General features: G+C 30.9%; 1 protein-coding gene across 2 annotated transcripts; it reads right to left on the minus strand.

Annotated features, from left to right (window-relative positions):
• Positions 1 to 20312: 20312 nt before the first annotated feature.
• On the minus strand, positions 20313 to 21810 carry LOC114168871 (RING-H2 finger protein ATL52-like). Of its 2 annotated transcripts, XM_028053950.2 has the most exons (3): positions 21683 to 21810; positions 21214 to 21586; positions 20313 to 20999 (listed from the first exon to the last, which is right to left on the minus strand). In XM_028053950.2, exons 2-3 carry the CDS (start codon positions 21544 to 21546, stop codon positions 20565 to 20567), a joined length of 768 nt encoding a protein of 255 aa, XP_027909751.1. In that variant the 5' UTR covers positions 21547 to 21586; positions 21683 to 21810; the 3' UTR covers positions 20313 to 20564. The 2 variants fall into 2 exon arrangements, with proteins under 2 accessions (XP_027909751.1, XP_027909673.1); XM_028053872.2 differs by having other exon boundaries at positions 21214 to 21751.
• Positions 21811 to 22039: the final 229 nt, after the last annotated feature.

The raw sequence follows: 22039 nt of genomic DNA on the forward strand, positions 1-22039 counted from the left end.
AACTTTTTTTTATTCTCTAAAATAATGTAATTTTTTTTATATTACAAAATCGATTAGAAGTGGGCTTTAAGTCTAACTCAATCCCACAAAACCGGCTTGTAAGGTGAGGTGTGCGTGGGACTAGAAATTAATGGGTAATCCGTTAACGGCTCGATAGCGGGCGGAACAAAATATTCAAAAAATCTCGCTAGGATAGTTTTTTTTTTTTAAACAATGGCTCTAATACTATGTTAGAAGTAGACTTTAAGCCTAACTCAACCCTACAAAATCGGCTTGTAAGGTGAGGTTTACACCTCATTTTCCAACAAAATCACTTAAAAAATATTGTCTTAAACTATAAAATAAAATTATCAAAATTGAACGGTCAAAATATTATTATTCATATATGAATTCTATTTATATTATTATAATTACAATTACAATTGGGGTTCCTTTTTACATGGTAAGTTTCATAAATAATTATGCAAAATATAAGACATTAAACAAAGTCTAATACCTAATGCATGGCAACACTGTGAATTAGGAATTAGCGTTTATATACATGCAACATATAATGAAAATGCTCAATAACATTTTCCCCCTATATTTATAATAATAAATAATGATTAATTATTATTTTTTATATAACATGATTTCTATATTTTAAAAAGACTAAACGTTAACGTTATCTCTCCTATTTTTCTTTTGAGATCAGATAATAAATGTATAAAAAGAATTGGGGGTATTAAGATATGTTATTTTTCTCCTAAATAATAAATATGTAAAAAAAATGGATGATTATATTAGTAACTCTTCATCTTCTAAGTATGCTAACGTTAATTTAAGAAAATAATTCCAAAAAAGAGTCTTTCTAAAAAATAACATAAAAAATAACATGAAGACTAACAATCCTCAATGTCTAAAATAGTTTCTAAAACAAACGTTTTCTTTTTTTACCTTCAAATAAATTTTTATATAATTAAATTTTTGTAGTCATCCTTCCAAAAATTGATGTTGTTTGTGTGGTCGGCCACTGAAATGAAGAGATGGAAGAAGAAAAATGACCACAAATTCTGAGTATGTGTTGGAAGGCATGGTGACACCACAAAGAACAAACACAAGGTTGTGATTTCCACTATTTTCATTCTAAGTCTACATGCTCTACTTATCTTTCTAGTGTCCACAATATTATTATGAAACTCAAAATATATATAATATATATACTTGCATTATCATTGGTCTTGTTTTTAAAAAGAAAATCAGAATTTTCTTTCAAATGGGAAAAGGAAAATAGAAAAATGTTTTTTTTTTCTTTCAAAGTTCAAAAAGTATCAAATTTGAAAAAAAAAAACTATCATTTTGACAAAATATGTTTTGAAGAAAAATTGATCAACTTTCTATGTCACATTACCTTCAAGCTCATTTCCCTTTGGGTTTGGGCAAAGAAATAAACACCGCAACAAAATGTCTCATTAACAACTAAGTTTAGTGATCAAAAGTTGTTACTCACTATACTGACCAATTTAGATACCAATTTATAAAATAAAAAATTATTATTACTATTATAAATAAAAAATTATAATTGATTCTAAATTAGTTTCTAAAATTTAGCTACCAAAGAAAATTGGTCACTAAACATTAGCTACCAAGATTTGTACTCCCAAATGAATTGACTTCTAAATTAGTCTTGAATTAATTAATGACCAATTTAGCAACACATTATAATTTTTTATTCATAATAGTGACTATTTTAGAAACTAATAATATTTAATTTTATAAATTGGTATCTAAATTGGTTACTACAGTAAGACTAACAACTTTTGATCACTAAAAATAATTGTTAATAAGATAATTTTTTGTAGTGAAAAAAAAAACAATTCAAGGGATTTAAAGCTTGAATTACTTAAGTTTAAATATTTGTTTAGATAAATTAATTTAAATTTCTTAAATTTTAAATTCTCAAATCAATATATTTATATCTATGATGCACTGATACTTCAACTTGGGTAACGTATCCGTATCTGACACGTCCGATACTTTAGGATACTTTAGGATACTTTAAGGATACTATTCAATGAAATATCTAATTTATAAAGTAGTAGTACACTACAATAAAATCTTTGAATAGTGACCAATTTAAATGATAAAAAATAATTAGTCGCTATATAGTGATCAAATTGACAACTAAAATAGTTTCAAAAAATTATAATCGTTTTCTAAGATAATTAAAATAGTTTTAATGATGAATTGATTTTTAAATTGGTCACTAACATTAGCTACAAGGTTTTGACTACTCAAATAATTGGTCTCTAATTAGAAAATTTGGATTCACACATTAACAATCATATATTTATTATGTTTTGTAAGAATTATTGAACATTTTTTCTTATTTATATATATCATGTATCTATCACGTATCGTCCTATTATTTTAAAAATAAACATATCGACGTATCAGATATGTGTCATATTCGATACACATATCGTATCTGTGCATCATATATATATATATATATATATATATATATATATATATATATATATATATATATATATATAACTTTTATGAATTGTTAAACCACCAATAACTTTGAATAAAAAAAAAAAGGAATTTAGATACCATCAACAAACTCTTAGTTAATGGTTAAAGAATAGGAACCACTTTGGACCTTTCACTCTGTTCTAATAGAAGATGATAATATTCCAACCCCAAATCTGCTAAGATAACATTTTTATGTCAATCAATCCTAATTAAATCCCATAGATAAACAAATATCATTATACCGTCAACACTTTTAGAACTTTCATAAACTGTTTCATAATGTTAAAATAAAGTCCTCGACAATTCATCATCCGAACAACAACACCTATTATTAAAATAATGTTTTTCTAGATTAAGATTAAGGTTCTACATTAAAATGGGCGACATGACATAATATAATATACATAGAACAACCAAAATCAACATTGAAATCCGCTTTAAAAGAGATATTTTTCTTCTAAAACTCCATTTAAGCATTCTTAGATTGAATATGTAAATTGGTACATAAAATGTTAAACTTTGCGTATGAAATTAGAGATAAATTTCTGAAAGTGTAATCAATCAATCACGTTATCTAATCTTAAAAATTCTGTAATTTTTATGATAAAAATAACTTATATGTAGGAAGTAAAATATATAATAATAAATAATTAAGGGTATATATATACATATCTAAACACAAAGAATATCTTAGTTTTCTTATTTTTCAAAACTAATGAACGATTTACATTTTCAGGAATTAACTCTGATTTATCTGTATTGTAATTACAAATTATGCTCAACCAACATTTTATGATAGTTATTGTACTAAGTTGATAAGAAGAGGAAAAAAAAAAACAAAAGCAACATCAATAATGAGAACATATGAATGGTCATAATATTGATAATGATAAATATAAATTTTGACTCTTTATCTTTTCCAAATTTGACTAAGCATATTTTTGAGTAGAAAGAAACCAAGTTTTGAATTAGTGATGCATGTATAAATTATTTATGCATCATTATTTAGGTGTCTTTGCATAACTCCAAAGGAAATAAAGTTCCTTTATTTCAAGTAGTAGTTTCAGAAGAAAATGGCAAATTCAAAAACCCTAAAAGAAAAGGGGTTCTATTATTGAACCACTCTCATGTGTTTCAACAAATTCAAAAGTTATGGTCAAAGATTCTTGTCTAAAGGGGTCAATTATACAAACAAAATTTTAGCCAATTTTATGCATAAGAATCCCATAAGTGAAATTGGGTGATACTCATTTAGTGTTAATGGAATATTATCATTTTTGGTGAAGAAAGTGATGAATAAAACATTATATTCTCTTTTTTGTTTCCCCCTTCTTTGGAAGTGCAACCATTACTTTCATCTTGTCCAAAATTTCTTTGATAAATTTGAAGCTAAAATCATTCAGATTTGGACTTTTACTATCTTCACAATTCACACAATTGTTCTCGCTTCCTTTTCTTCCAATTCTAATGTGGCCTTTCATTATCAGCATGTGAGATTAATGAGAATTTCACTCGATCTAGTACAATATTATTTTTTTCTTTCTTTTTGTAAATTTGTTTTGAATTTTTTTATCTCTCCCTCTTTTACCTTTGTCGATTCCTTCTTCTCCTCTTACTTTTGTCTGAATCCTATATGGACCATTTTACGGCTCACCCCAAGGGTCTGACATACATAAAAACAACTCTTTTATATTTGATCTTTTGTGGTCAGATGTAAAAATTTCCTTTTTAAATATGAAAATATATATACTTTTAAATATATTATTAAAACTTCGGTTTAGGTCGATCTATCTAAAAATCGACCCTGGCCCATTCATCTTGACAATCAGTCCTACCTGGTCAGTCTTAATCTCTACTGCGGGCCCAAGCCAACTTGTCTCGTTCGTTGGCCTGGATCGAACTGTCTTGGTTGTCGGCTATCAGCCTGGCTGGTTTGGGCTAACTCGTCTCGATCGTGGGCCTAGGATGACTTGTCTCGTCCGTTAGCTTGGACTGACCCTTCTCGTCTAGCGGCCCGACCAAGCCTGTCTCAACCGTTTGTCTAGGTTGTTCTGACTTGTCTCGATCATCAACCTGAGACAACCTATTTCGGCCTTTGGACTAGGCCTGCCTGAGACGGCTCGACTCAATCTTTAACTAAAACTCAAAATATTGTTTTTAAGAATTAATTAATATATTTTAGTGAGGAAAACTCACCTGACCCTAACCCACTTGAGAGGGGAGCTTTGGGGGTTAGAGCTTTTTTTTGGCCCCTCATTTGGGAGGTCGTCAAGGGGGATTTATAAAGAGTGGGTTAAGGCTTCCCTATGGGCCATTGGCTAAATTGACATCTATAATTACATGTCTAGTGTTATTGATATAATTTGCTACAATGTCATGAAATATACATTTATAATTTTTAAATTTAGTATTTAAAAAATGTGGATTTTTAGAATCATTTGCTTTATTTGTACTTTTTTTTAAGGTTTAATTAGTCGGATGATACACACTTTCATTTAGATATGTCAGTTTGGTACCCGCTATTAAAAATGTGTCAATTGTGTCTCAACGTTTGAAAAAGTGTCTCAATTAGATCTTTCAGAATAAAATTTTGTGATAAAAGTCATTAATAAACAAAACATGGGTTAACAATTATAAAAATATAATATGTTATAATGTCATTTTCAATAAAAAAAATATGAGTATAACATTTTCAATAGTACTCATCTTTTTTAATTGGAACCTAATTTAGATACTTTTTTTCAAAAGTTAAGACGCAATTGACACCTTTTAAATAGCAGGTACCAAACTGACACATCCGAACAAAAATGAGTATCATCAGATTAATTAAAACTTCTCTGAACGAAATCTAATAACTTAAAATTTTTTTTCTTTAATTTCTTGAATGCATATGCAGAATGAAATCCAACTAGACCTGTAAACTTGTCTTATTTTAATACCTAAGTTACATTTAATTAAATCACTGAAGATCTTCCTTCTTCAAACATAATTCAATTGAACATGTAGTCTATATCCTTATTGAATAACTCTTGGTCTAACATGAGTGTTATATTTATTCTTAAATTTTTATTGTTGATAAAAAAATGTTAAATATTTTGTTCAAACTAGAAATTACTTTTGTTAAATTATATAAAAGAAGTGCAAACTTCTCATTTTATAAGTTGTTCTAAATTGGTATAAGTTGGTATATTGTAAAATTGATTTAAATATAAAAAAAATTATAAATTTATTGAATTATATATGTGTTTTCCAACATCTATTATACTTGAAATTGCACACAAATTCCCCACCAATACAGTAAAACTCAATCACCTATATAGATTTTGACGTATTAAATGTTGGAAAGGTTACACCAAAATATAGAAAGCACAGTTATTGCCCTCAGTTTCCTAAATAGGTAAATGAGTCATCCATCACTATAACCCTACTTCAAAGCTAGAGCTTATCATCATACAATTTTCTTTCTTCAACAAATTTTTATTGTCAAATAAACTTTTTGGAATTCCAAAATGAAAAAAAAAGCCAATAAATAATATAGGCATTGAATTAATTAAGGTTAAAATACTTTTTTGTCCCAAATTTTGTCAACTTTTATTAAATAGGTCCCAATTTTATTTTTGTACTCAAATAGGACCCAATTTTTGTCAATTTAATTAAATTAGGTCCTAATTTGGTAACGTTATTTAAATTAATAACGTTGCAATGTACAATTGGTGTTGTTGTGTTACGTGTTGCATTATTAAACCTACATGGCACTGTTTTAAGTTTAATCAGATCTTTAATCAAATGTTTAATCAGAATTTTCTTTTAAAATAAATTATGATTAAACATCTAATTAAACATCTGATTAAACTTAAAACAATGTCATGTAGATTTACTAATACAACATGTAACACAGAAATGCTAACTGTACAATTGTACAGTAAAACATTACTAATTTAAACGATGTTATCCAACTAGGACATAATTGAATCAAATTGACAAAACTTGGGATCTATTTGACAAAAAATGAAAAAAAAGTAGAAAAAAAAAAGTATTTTAACCTTGAATTAATCTAGTTTAGAGTATATGTCAACTGTTTATGTAACTAATTAATGAAATTAGTGGTTGTAGTGGCAAAATAGCTGATTTGATTCCAAGTGTCTCTTTGTTATTGCTTCTTAATTAATCAACTGTGTAGTTCTTTTCTCTTATCCACATAAACACTGTTTTATTAAAATAGGATTAACTTTCATTAAAATAATAAACATGGATAGTCACCTAATTCGAAACAAAAGTTCAGGTACTGACTTGGATTATTAATATATATAATAACTAACTACTTTTTTTCTTTTTAAATTTAAAGTTATGTATTGCACAATGGCGTCACAGGATTAATTTAATCATTTTTAAAACAAATTATATATGTATCAATCGTGTAAAATAGACTTGTATGTTATAACTTTTTTATAAGAAATACACGAAATCATATCAAAAATATTTTATGATTAATTAACTTATTTATAAACTATTTTGAGCTTGCAATTCAAAGAATAAATTTATCCAAACATATTATCTATATGGGTTATAAAATTCCAATTATTATATATTATTTTGAAATCAAATTTCTAATTGAATAAGACATTGATGGTAGAATATTATTTTATAGATTATTCAAAGTATACACAAAAACTCAAATGTTTATATCTTAAACCTAAGTTTATATTTACAACAAAATACAATACTACATTTTCGTTAACAATGACAAGTTCATATGGAATTAAAAAAAATCAATATATTAATATAATATAAAATTAAAAGAAATAACATACAAAAAACTATAAATTAACATAAAACAAAAATGAATAATGATTTGTAGAATATGTGTGGATTGAATGCATTCCATTATCTGATTCTGAAAATAATAATATAAATAAGAAGAAATTTTTAGAATTATATAGTGATGAGAGCATAATGTCCACATTGATTAATAATTTAATTTTGTTACAGTGTTGGAGGCAGAGACATATGCATGTGTGTGAGGATAACCCACTTTTGTAACAGAACCAACCATTTGGATAATTTTCAGACAAACCCTAAACAATATCTTTCTCAATTTCTTAACCCAACAAAAGTTGTCACTGTCATGTCTTTGAATCTGTGTTTTGTCATCAATCACGTAATTAACCAAAAAAATAAATAATATTAATTGTTATTGTGGGTAGTGGAATGCTCACAATTACCACCTCTTGCAGTAAATTAAGATGGATTTACTTTCAGAAAATGACAATTTTTCATAGTGCTTGAATGATTAACCTCTTTTTAATGCATGCACCAATAAATAACAAAGTAAATATAATTAACATCTAGTGTTAGTGACTTCCTACACATTCGAATTTTCTTAACCTAATCATGTATTTGATGTGATGCCAATATTGTTTATGATTTTGCAAAGTAATAAGAGTTATTAATTATATTTTATTTTTTGGACTAAATTGATTGAAATCTTTGGTGGTAGTTTAGGGTAATATTTGTATCTATCTTCGATTTAGGAAGGTTTGGATTATCAAGTGCAACGTCAAGGTTCACTAAAATAAAGATATATAAAGTGATAGCTGTTGGCAAAATAATACAAGTCTAAATGCTGAAGTAAGATTTTGATGATGCTAAAAGAAGCCTGAAAGCCATCTGGAAGACAATATGAAGATCATGTGCTGTTATGTTTAAAGCTATCTTGTAAAATGTAATTAGATTAGTTAGAATCAGTATTGTACAAGAAAATTCTGGTAGTTCTCGAAAAAATCAAGGTGATAATCGATTATCACTTAGAATAATCGATTATCCTGAGCTAAACCAATTTTTTCAAGAAAGCACTGAAATAATCGATTATCACCTCTGATAATCGATTATCTGCTAAAAAATTTGTTTTTCATAAACCACACTGAAATAATCGATTATCACTAGTGATAATCGATTATCCTGGTCAGTTGGGCGCGACTGTTCAGCTTTTTGACCTAATTTATGGAACCCCTATTTAAGGAACCTCAGAGTTACTTCTCACTCACCTTTTTGAGAAGCTAGAGTACTAGTGTTGTGACTGCAAGAGAGTTCTCCGAGTGTTCTCAATAGAAGCTTTGAAAAATCTAGTGTGGGTAGAGCGATAACTTTTCCTGAGAGGTGTTCTAGGAGATTGAGTGCTGCTGTTGTTGCTAGGAAAGCTAAGGTCAAGGTTCTCTGTGTGATTCAGAGAAAGGTGTTCATTTCTTGTGTGATTCAAGAGAGGTGTTTTCTTTCCTTACACTCTTAATATATGATTGTAAATCTGTTACTTGTTAGTGATTTAGTTAATCTTGTTTTTGAGAGATTAACAACTGGACGTAGGGTCTTTTGATCTGAACCAGTATAAATACTTGAGTTCAATCTTCTTCTCTATCTCCTTACTTCATCTATTATTGTGTTTAACGAAATTAATTATTGATTTAATTGATAAATTTTGGAAAATTTTTAAAGTATTAATTTTATTACTTAAAAACCAATTCACCCCCCTCTTGGTTTTGTCTGCACGCTCTAACATTCCGCTGAGCGATACCAACAATTGGTATCAGAGCTTGCTTTGATAGTTATTCAAAAATTTTCGAAAATGGTTGGACAAAATCAAACATTTGCTGAGAGTGTGTCTATCAACAGACCTCCTCTATTTACTGGTGAAAATTATCCTTTCTGGAAAGTTAGGATGCAAATTTTTCTGGAATCTGTTGATAGAGGTATTTGGGATGCTGTTTTAAATGGTCCATTTGTTCCTGTTAATATTGTAAATGATGTGCAGGAACCAAAGCCATTTTCGCAATGGACAACAGACGAAAATAGACGTGCTCAGTATGATGTAAAAGCTAGAAATATAATTTCATCTGCCTTAACCTTAGATGAGTTTTACATGATCTCAGTCTGCACCAGTGCACAAGAAATGTGGGAAATATTGTGTGTAATCCATGAAGGAACAGACGATGTGAAAAGAGCACGCAAAAACTCCTTGATCCAAGAATACAAAATGTTTCGGATGCAACAAGGAGAAACTATATACGATGTGCAGAAACGATTCACACATATCGTCAATCATCTCACAGGTCTAGGTAAAGCTTTTGACACTGATGAATTAAATATAAAAGTTCTTAAATCCTTGAACAGGACTTGGCAGCCGAAGGTGACAGCCATCACGGAGTCACAAAACCTTGCAACAATGACGATGGCGGCTCTGTTTGGAAAGCTGAGAGAACATGAGCTTGAACTAGGCAGATTAAATGATGAAGAAGATATTGGAAGAAAGAAGAACATAGCCTTTAAAACCGAAGTGATTAAAGGCAAAAGGAAGAAGAAGATTTGGATGACGATGAAAATCTTAGTCTTATGATTAAGAAATTTACAAAATTCATGAAGGCCATAAGTAAAAATCAATTCAAGAGCAACAAGAAGGATAATCAAGGATCATCCTCAAATTTTAAATGCTACGGATGTGGAGAATCTGGACACGTCAAAGCTGACTGCCTAAATACAAAGAAAAGTGAAGAAAAGAAGGATAGAAAATTCTTCAAAAAGAAAGCATACATAGCTTGGGAAGACAATGCCTCAAGCTCATCAAATTCTAGTGATTCTGAAACTGAAGAAGCAAATCTATGTTTGATGGCTAATCATGATGATTCTGACAGTGAGGTAAATTCTACTTACCATGAAAATGACTATGATGATTTGTATGATGCTTTTCAACAATTACTTATTAAATCTAGTAAATTGGATACTGCTCATAAAAAGTTAAAATCTGATTTTAAAGATTTACAAAGTAAATTCGAAAAATCTCTTGAAGAAGAAGAACTTTTGAAAAATAAAATTTCAAATTTAGAAAATAAAGAAACTGTTGAATGTGCTTCATGTAAAAGTTACATGTTTGATATATGTATTTTGGAAAAACATCTTGAAGATGCTTTAGAAAATAAAAACTGTGAAAAGTTTAAAATCAAGAAAAACCCAAATAAGACCAAGCATGCTCATAATCATAGTTTTAAAAATAAAACTAAAAGAACTCATAGAGTTTGGGTAGAAAAAGGAACATATCATTCTATGAATACATATGCATGTACTGCTACATGTTTTTATTGCATGAAAAAGGGTCATACTTCAAACAAATGCAATATCAAACATTTTGGTGTTCCTAATAAGAAGTATCATTGGGTTCCTGTTCATAAGTAGATATTTTTTTTTCTAATCCCAAAGACCCAAACAAGTTGTTGGGGACCTAAATGAATTGTTTCCTTATTTTGCAGATGACTTCTAAATCCAGAAGATCAATGTGGTATCTTGACAGTGGTTATTCAAGACACATGACTGGAGATAAAAAGAAGTTTAAGAACTTTAAAAAGAAGGAACAAGGATTTGTCACTTATGGGGATAACAACAAAGGAAAAATACTTGGAACAGGTGATGTAGGAGGAGGAAATACTTTGGAGATCAAGGGTGTACTATATGTGGAAGGACTAAAACAAAATCTTCTCAGTATAAGCCAATTATGTGATAAAGGACTCAAAGTAATATTTGAGAGTGATTACTGCACTATTCATCAAAAGGACTCCAAAGAAATAGCCTTAAAAGGTATGAGACACAATAATATTTACTTGATTGATCTTGATAATGCATCATCTAGTGATATAACTTGTTTGGTTGTTAAAGAAGAAAATCCCTGGTTATGGCATAAACGAGCTGCTCATATCAACATGCAACAATTAAACAAACTGATTTCTAAAGAATTAGTAATTGGATTGCCTAAAATAAAGTTTGAAAAAGATAAACTATGTGATGCATGTCAAAAAGGAAAACAAGTAAAATCTTCATTTCATTCAAAAAATGTGATTTCTACATCAAAACCTTTAGAACTTTTGCATATGGATTTGTTTGGTTCTTCAAGGACAAAAAGCTTTGGAGGAAATTATTATGCTCTTGTTATTGTTGATGATTACTCACGATATACATGGACTTTCTTTTCTCACACTAAAAAGTAAGGCATTTAAAGCTTTTAAAAAGTTTGCAAAAGCAGTTCAACATGAAAAAGATTTGAAAATTAAAGTTTTAAGAAGTGATCATGGTGGAGAATTTCAAAATGAATTATTTGAAAACTTTTGTGAAGAAAACGGAATTATGCATAATTTTTCTGCACCTAGAACTCTTCAACAAAATGGAGTTGTAGAAAGGAAAAATAGATCTTTAGAAGAATTAGCTCGCACAATGTTGAACGAATATGATGTGCCTAAATATTTTTGGGCTGATGCTGTGAGCACTGCTTGTTATGTATTAAATAGAATGCTCATTAGACTAATTTTAAAAGTTACCCCTATGAATTGTTTAAAGGAAGAAAGCCTAATGTAGCACATTTAAAAATATTTGGATGCAAATGCTTTGTTCTAAATAACGGAAAAGAAAATTTGGGTAAATTTGATTCTAAAGCTGATGAAGCTATTTTCTTAGGATATTCATTAACTAGTAAAGCCTACAGAATTTTTAATAGAAGAACCTTGAATATGGAAGAATCTGTGCATGTTGTTTTTGATGAAATTGTGGACCTTGAGGAGAACCCTCTTGAGTCAAGTAAAACAAATGCAGGTGATGAAGAATATTTTAAAGAAGCTCTTGAAGAGATGTACCTAAATGAGAACCCATTGACTGAACCTGAAGATCTTTCCAAAAGCTGGAAATCACCTAGAGGATTGTCTCTGGAAAATGTCATTGGAGATATATCAAAGGGAGTAGTTACTAGAAATATGTCAAATTTCTGTATGACTGTTGCCTTTGTTTCACAGATAGAACCCAAAAATGTAGAAGAAGCTCTTCAAGACGATCAATGGTGTATAGCAATGTAAGAAGAGCTGAATCAATTTGAAAGGAATGAAGTTTGGGAACTCATTTCTAGGGATGATTCACACCAAGTCATAGGAACAAAATGGGTGTTCAGAAACAAGCTGGATGAGGATGGAAACATCACTAAAAACAAAGCCAAACTTGCAGCAAAGGGATACAGACAAGAAGAAGGTATAGACTATGATGAGACTTATGCTCCATTTGCCAGGTTAGAAGCTATACGTTTACTTCTTGCCTATGCTTCTCTCATGAAATTCAAACTATATCAGATGGATGTTAAAAGTGCTTTTTTAAATGGATTTATAAAAGAAAATGTGTATGTTGAACAACCACCTGGCTTTGAAGACTATAAGTTTCCTAATCACATTTATAAATTAAAGAAAGCATTGTATGGATTAAAACAAGCACCTAGATCTTGGTATGAACGATTAAGTACATTTTTGCTAGAAAATGATTTTGAAAGAGGTAAAATTGATTTAACTCTGTTTATTAAAAGAGTAAATGAGCATATTTTGCTAGTTCAAATTTATGTAGATGACATAATATTTGGGTCTACTGATAGTTCACTATGTAAAGGCTTTGCAAGCATAATGCAGGGAGAGTTTGAAATGTCAATGATGGGAGAATTGACATTCTTTTTGGGTCTTCAAATTAAGCAAATGGAAAATGGAACTTTCATTTCTCAATCTAAGTACTGTAAAGAAGTACTTAAGAAATTTGGAATGGATACTACTAAGGAAGCAAGTACTCCTATGGGAACCTCCTGCTACTTAGACAAAGATGAATCAAGAATAGAGGTAAATCAAACTATGTTTAGAGGCATGATAGGTTCTTTGCTGTATCTTACTACAAGTAGGCCTGATATTATGCAATTTGTATGTGTATGTGCTCGTTTTCAAGCCAATCCAAAAGAATCACATCTTACTGCAGTAAAAAGAATTTTAAAATACTTAAAAGGAACTGCATGTTTTGGACTTTGGTATCCTTCAGGAGCATCTCCTAATTTGATAGGCTATTCAGACGCTGATTATGGTGGCTGTAAAATAGATAGAAAAAGTACCAGTGGTACCTGTCACCTCCTAGGTAGTTCATTAGTCTCTTGGCACTCGAAGAAACAAGCTTGTGTGGCTTTGTCAACTACAGAGGCTGAATACATAGCAGCTGGAAACTGTTGTACTCAAATTCTTTGGATGAAACAACAACTAGAAGACTATAATATCTTTCTAAATCACATATCTCTGAAATGTGATAATACCAGTGCTATTAATTTAACCAAAAATCCCAATAATGCACTCTAGGACAAAGCACATTGAAATAAGACATCATTTCCTAAGAGATCACATTAATAAAGGAAATTGTGAGATAGAATACATAGATACAAAGCACCAATTAGCTGATATCTTTACCAAACCTTTAGCTAAAGATAGATTTTATGAACTAAGAAGAGACTTAGGCATATTAGAGATCTCTTAAATTGCCAAAAACTCAAAATCCTTAAAAATCTGAAAAATAGCATCAATAATCGATTATTTGGGGACATAATTGATTATCCTTAAACTTCTCAGCCTTAAAATTTAAAAATGTTCTGTAATAATTGATTATTTGGGCCAATAATCGATTATCCTTAATTCTGAGCCAAAAATCAAAAACTCACTAGAATAATCGATTATCACTTAGGATAATCGATTATCAGCTCGTCAGGACTCATATTTTGCCCAGAACATGAACCAATAATCAATTATTATCTTAGGATAATCGATTATTACACGTCGTTGGACCAAATAATTTTAAAAACTAGCCGTAGGAACGGCTAGATTTGCATCAAAACACGTGTATATGGCCGTTGGAGACTCTTCTTTATAAATATGAGCCATTTTTGTCACCAGAACACTTTTTTCTCTCCATCAACACTTAAAGTTTTCTCATTTTCTCAAAAACTAACAAGTTTCCCTCTCCTTTACTTCAACCATGGCTGAATCCTCTCGTAGAAAGATTCCTACACGCAGAAGGACTGCATCTCGTACCTCTCAACCCTCAACTGCACCTCGAATAACTTCCATTGAAGGATGGATTTCGGATGAAGAAAGACGATCTGAATTCATCACATTGTGGAAAGACAAACCCCTCATCACTCCAAAATTCATCCAGTCTCAATGGTTTGTAAATCGCCATTTCACAATTCAAAATTTTCTGGCTGAACAAGGTGTGAAATTCTTCACAGAGATGCAAGGCATCTACTACCCTGATTTGGTACGAGCCTTCTACTTCAATTACAAATTCAGAGATGGAGTTGGGTTCACAAAGGTGAAAGGTGTCAACATTATTCTAGATGATGATATTTGGGAAAATGTTGCACAATTTCCCATTCATGATGGCACATCCCCAATCCTCACGGCTGGCATTGAAAGGTTCAACAGAATTTTTGCATATAGATCCTTTATGCGACGCCCAGATCAAGAAATTGGCCGTCAATTGCTAGCCGGACCTCTCAAAATCGATGAGCGTCTACTTCACTATCTCATTGTTTGGATTCTATGTCCACGTGGTACAAACCATGCACAGTGCAGTGAAGCAGATCTCATGATCATTTATGCCATGCTCAACCACATTCCTATCTATTGGCCAAGCATCATTCTTGACACCATGCTCAAAGTCAAGAGATTGCCTCAATATCCTCTCCCGTATTCCTTACTCATTTCTCGTATTTGTGAGTATAAAGGGGTGAATGTCTCTGATGAATAGTCTCATAAGACCACTACGGCAAACAAAATTGCGAAAAACTCCTTGAAGCAGATGAAATTTATTCCTTTTGGGAATACCTACATTCACAAGGATGATATGCCTTCCTCGGACAATGAAGAAGAAGAGAATCCTCCCACTGCTCCTATTCCTCCTGTTGAGACACATTTTGGATCATCCAGTGGTGTTGGTGGCTCATCCTCTTCTTTAGAGGATCACATTTTAAATCTCAACCAGAGACTTGAAGAATTCTTTCTTCTCTCCACTCACAGACATGAAGAAGTCACTGGCTTAATTAGAGGATTAGATTCTAGGATCTCTAACTTAGAACATAAATTTGATAAATATGAGGACGATGATGACATGAGTCAAGACGTTTAAAAGTCTATATCATAGTCTATTTGTTTGCAATTGTAATATGTTTTTCTAGTTTTATTATTTTTTCAATAAAAGTATTTTGTCTTGTTATTCTTTACCTATGCTTAATTGAGGGGGAGCTTCTTTATTGAAACTTTTTTCATATGATCAAAACAGGGGGAGAAAAATTTTAAAAGTTTAAACCAAACAGTGCTACTAACAAATCTACTTGTAAGATATTTTGATTGCAGATACTTTAAACATATTGTTTTGATCATCATTAAAAAGGGGGAGATTGTTGGCAAAAGCAATACAAGTCTAAATGCTTAAGCAAGATTTTGATGATGCTAAAAGAAGCCTGAAAGCCATCTGGAAGACAATATGAAGACCATGTGCTGTTATTTTAAAGTTATCTTGTAAAATGTAATTAGATTAGTTAGAATCAGTATTGTACAAGAAAATTCTGGTAGTTCTCGAAAAAATCAAGGTTATAATCGATTATCACTTAGAATAATCGATTATCCTAAGCTAAACCAATTTTTTCAAGAAAGCACTGCTGCTCAAAAATTTGTTTTTCATAAACCACACTGGAATAATTGATTATCACTAGTGATAATCGATTATCCTGGTCAGTTGGGCGCGACTATTCAGCTTTTTGACCTAATTTCTGGAATCCCTATTTAAGGAACCTCAGAGTTACTTCTCACTCACCTTTTTGAGAAGCTAGAGTACTAGTGTTGTGACTGCAAGAGAGTTCTCTGAGTGTTCTCAATAGAAGCTTTGAAAAACCTAGTGTGGGTAGAGCGATAACTTTTCTTGAGAGGTGTTCTAGGAGATTGAGTGCTGCTGTTGTTGCTAGGAAAGCTAAGGTCAAGGTTCCCTGTGTGATTCAGAGAAAGGTGTTCATTTCTTGTGTGATTCAAGAGAGGTGTTTTCTTTCCTTACACTCTTAATATCTGATTGTAAATATGTTACTTTTAGTGATTTAGTTAATCTCGTTTTTGAGAGATTAACAACTGGACGTAGGGTCTTTTGATCCGCACCAGTATAAATACTTGAGTTCAATCTTCTTCTCTATCTTCTTACTTCATCTATTATTGTGTTTAACGAAATTAATTATTGATTTAATTGATAAATTTTGGAAAAAATTTAAAGTATTAATTTTATTACTTAAAAACCAATTCACCCCCCTCTTGGTTTTGTCCGCAAGCTCTAACATTCCGCTGAGCGATACCAACAATAGCATTGTGTTATATTAATTTAACTTAACCATCACACAATGCTATATAAATTCAAAAGGTAAGTATCATATTTTACTAAATATAAGGATTGAGCTTCATTATAATTAAGGCAGTGAGTCAATTTTTGGAATTTGTTAGTGGTCTCCTTTGTGTACATCTCTTGTGTGATGAGTGTATAATGATACAGAAGAATGTTGGAAGTCTCACATCGACCAGAGATAAGACAATTTCATAGTATATAAGTGAGTGCAAACCTTATCTTACAAATCAGTTTTGTGGAATTAAATTAGACTTAAAGTCTATTTTTTAATGAAGAAAAATATAGGAAATCACAAGAACCAATTCAAAACAAGATGTTCATGCCTGACAAAAAGAATCGTTTTTTCTTTTCGTGATTGTGTTATTCTATGGTCTTGTAATTTTTATTGTTTAATTATATTGTTAGATATGATTAATAATATTTACAATGAACTTGGTTGGAAACCAACACAAAGAAAGGAAAAACAAAAATGCATGATTCATACTAATGTGTATATATATATATATATATATATATATATATATATATATATATATATATATATATATATATATATATGATAGAGTATTAGCAAGGATTTATATACTAATGATAGGGATTTTTTTTTCAATAATCGTTAATTTAGTAGTCGACTCACATAGTTGTAAAAATAAACCTTTGTAGGTTTTTGGCTCCATTCTTATGTAGGGTGTGTTCATTTGGGGGTATGGATTTGGAAAGAGTGTGAAGATTAATTTGTGTGGATTTGAATGGATGAATTTGTGTGTTTTTTTTAGTGAATTTAGAGGATAAAATGAGTGGATTTGGAGATAAGTTTTACGAAAGTTAGTAAAATATTTGATTGATGTAATAGATAAAATAAATTGTTAAAATAGATAGAATTAGAAAGTTACCAAAATACCCTTAATGAAAAAAGAGAATGATTTTGTAATTTGATGTTATAAAAATAATTACAAATAAATAATACGAATTAAAAAAATATTAAAATTATATGAAATTTTAAAATAAAAAAAATTTAAATTTTTATGAATGTAAAAAAGTTTATACAATTAAATTTTAAAAAGTTATACAATGAAATTCTAAACAAATTTATACAAAAAATTTAAAAAAAAAAACAACACACACGACACTGATTACGTAACTGGTGTCACTCTCCTCTTTGCACGGGCACCGGTTATGGTGCACATCCTTCCATGAGCCCACCTTCACCATCATGTTCATCCGCCACATCTACGACATTATTCCCCCACCACGACCACCATCCATCTTCCTCCCCCACCACCCACCACAACCCCATTTCTCTGCAATACTCACAAGCCCACACTACACACTGGTGCATTCTATTCACACACACTCCACATCTGTTTTTGTTGTTACAAAGGGGCAATTTCGTAATGTTATATAAAATATACGCAAATCACTTCAATTTTGGGTGGATGAATTAAACCCTCCATCTCCCAAATTCGTGTTCTTATTTCATTGCATATCGCAACTCTTTACATGAAATTTGTGCTCACAAATTCACTTGAACAGTGCAATCCATCGAAACGAACACTACTATAAATAATGAATTTTAATGTGTAAATTTCATTTGTCTTAATTATTCAAGTGAAGCACAATCATAGTAAGATTGTGTGTGAATATAAGATCTGCTTTAAGGATAATGAATTATCGTAATAACTTAAGATTTAGCTTTAAGGATTATGAATTATCGTAGTAACTTAAGATTTAAATTTGAAATTGAACAATACTCAATGTAACCCTATAATTCAATCAAACTTATTTACGAACTAAAAGAAAATATCATCCAAATTAATCCATAATATTCATCAAATTAAGCTATCAATTAATTACGTAATTCAGTTTTTAACTCATAAATGCAAATTATTATCATCATTTAACGAATTTGGAACTGATGACAAAATAACAAAATCGAATTTGATAATTGTGAAGCAAAAATCAAATTCTCATAGGTGTAGATTGATCGAAGATTGTAGCCTTCCTTGAATCCACAAATGGAAGATTAAATGGTTCAGAAAGCAAAAGTCAGAAGAGAGAAATGCTATTGACTTCAGAATACTTCACTCGGACTACGTGTAACATCGTTTATACGAATATGTAATTTGATCCGGTAAGTGGCTTTTACTTTCTGCACCCCTCAAACTTATAAGTGATATTTGGATTACACATTTTGGAAACTTTCCAGAACAAAAATTCCTGAAACAAAATTTCCAGAACTTGATTCCTAGGATATATGAAATTGCCTAAACAATTAGACCTTAACTAAGCTCATTACTGCATAATACAATTAGGCGAAAAGTCGAAAAATACAAAATCATACTATAAAATTTACAATTCTTATCATGATAATTGACCCTGTTATAGTTCAAATCATGCTTTATATGTGAGACGCAAAGTTATAGATATTGTTTTTAGCTTTCCAAGGAGACCAAAATCATATCAATTGGACCTCTCTAGTAAAAGTTATGCCCAATACAATAGAGAAAGGTCAATATCAGAAAAGTATATATAAAAATAATGAAAGATTTACATTTAAATGTCCTAAGCTCATTAGTTTCTAATCATGCTGAAAACCTCTAACTACAAACAAAACTATGATAACAAGAGTTAGAAAATGACAACAAAAATATACAATGAAGTGCATAACAATCGCTGGAAAAAGATACATTCACATCAAAATTGTTTGTGGTATATGGACTTAGCACCTATCTAAAAACACAGTCTACTCTTCCTTCCTTATAACTTTTACCGTTCGTTTTTTTTTTTTTTTTCTTTAGCTCTCGTTCGATCTACTTTCATTCTCTTCCGCTCGGTTGTCCAGACGACGAGGTACTTATCTATAAGGCTCTAATGCTTAAATCGGTTCAAGTCCATTCGGGTGGATGCAATTAATACTGTAATAAATACGATGTAAAAGTCCTTACCAACTTACCATGGGCCTCTATTTATAGTGTTTGATATGGGCTGTCATTAGGATTTTCTCGATTACGGCTCAATTGCTTTTTAAACTTGATTACTAACTTGTATTAATTTAGTTTAATTTTGGTGCAGCCACCCGACCGGAGGACCGTACGTTCTATCGAAGGTCCTATAATTATGTTATGGCGACAAAGTTTCACTAGAATGAATGACGGTGGCTGTTCGAGTCGTGAACTCCTTAAAATCACTTTAGAGAAATTGTCACATTAATAACCTATCATGAGATTGTCCGCCTATAGCGACTGAGGGTCTGACGGTACAAAAGTCATCAATAACCAAGCAATGGCTTTGCATAGGTAAGTTATGCATCAAATGAGACCAATTTGCTTATGAATTCAATTTTAAAACCAATCCATCTTATTATACACAACACTGTTTTTCACAGAACACAAAAAGGTTTTAATACAGCACAAAAAACCAGTCTTTGATTCCCAAAACCAGTTTCAGAAACTGAATATAAGTTAACACTGCATAATTATCTTTGTTTCTTTTCCAAATGGAGATTCATCAAAACTATGTACCAATATTCACAACTATACAACAAAAAGAAACTTGATACTTGTGGAGTCCCTCTTCAACAAAGGGGCAAAACCAACTTTCTGCAAGGGTTTACATTTCTGTGAAATTCACATTAACAAATGATCTTGATGTTCAAGAATTTCTGTTATATGTTACAGATGTTACACAGAAGAATTGGTACATACAATGAATCAGGAAGAACAGAACAGAATTTGTTCCCTTTCTCTCTCTCAATCTTGTGATATAAATTGATTGAAGAAGTTTTTCATCTATCCTTCACTCTCATTCAAAGTGTTGGAATCAAAACTCAGCACCTTCTCCTGCTGCTCAGAGCTCTGAACAACCACAACAACAACATGGCTACTTCTTTGCTGGTATTCCAAGGCATTAACAGTGACTCTTGGTGGTGCTTCCATGGCAGGATTTGGAGGAGAAACAAGGGTGATGGTGGAACGGCACAAGGGGCAAGTGGCATGAGATTTCAGCCAAGGATCAATGCAGGGAAGATGAAAAGCATGGTTGCATTTTGGCAACAATCTCAGACTCTCATTCTCTTCAAACTCACTCAAACAAACTGAACAATCATGACCCTCCACCACCCCTTTGGTGTACTTGCACACTGTGATGGATTTTATGAGAGCCTCATCCAAACCAGAGTTTGAGGAAGAAGAAACCTCACCATCTTCTTCTTCCGGCGAAGAAGCCTGTTAAGAATAATTCAAGAGTCAAAATCTCACCTCAGATAGAATAGATAATCATAAACACACATTTTATATTATGAAATATTAGTGAACTCCTTGTTCTCGAGATTTTGGATTATCGAGATTTTGGATTAAAAGTGGTTTCAAATAATTTAGGCAAAACTAATGTCAGATATATAGAACAACTATGTATGATGAAAAATAAAGTAATCAAAACCTCATTGGATTGCATGGTGGTGCGTCTGCAGAATCTTGAGATGATGGTGTAGTATGTGACCAAGATGAAAGTGCTGGCTAATATTCCAATGACAGCAACTATGAGAGGAGAAAACTCAAATCCTGAAGGATCATCATCAGCATCATCACCACCGAGGAAGAGTGAAGGAGGAGGAGGAGAGTAGACTATGTAACACCATTGGGGGCAGTAGATGCTGCAGATTCCTTCTGAACAATCCTTTGGGGTCCATGGATATGGATTTGGATTTGGATTTGAGTTAGTTGCAGAACCCATTTCTGTTACTTTTCTGTGTGAATGAAGCTCTCTAATCATTCATCCATGGATGAGTAATTGTGTTACCCATTTTTTGGATCTTACAAGAGAAGGAATCAGAATCAGAAGATGATGGGAAATTGAGAGAAAAGTAATTGAGAAGAAAAGCAAAGGTAGGTCATCACAATTTGCTTACTCATCTTATCTTCTTCACCTACTTTTTCATTCTACTTTCTTCTTTTTTTCTTCTCTACCATTACAGTCTCAAAATTCATACACCAAATTATGCACTATATAAAGTTTATGAGATTACAATTAAGTAAAAATGTTTTCCCACACCATTTGATGCTTTATGTAAAGAGAAAATAATCATAAAAAAAAAGTAAACTTTTGTATTTATAAAAATGAAAAATAATGAATGATGGTGTTAAATAGGAGTAAAAATGTCAGAATATTTATTTATAGTTAATAAAACAAATCAGTTTTAGGTGGTTGTAGATAATAAAACCATGTCAAGAAGTTGCAAAATTAACTAATACTTTTTTTCCATGTG

The sequence above is a fragment of the Vigna unguiculata genome, chromosome 1 (assembly GCF_037176805.1).
Source record: "Vigna unguiculata cultivar grain cowpea cultivar isolate G323 ecotype 2 chromosome 1, ASM3717680v1, whole genome shotgun sequence".
Lineage (NCBI taxonomy): Eukaryota > Viridiplantae > Streptophyta > Magnoliopsida > Fabales > Fabaceae > Vigna > Vigna unguiculata.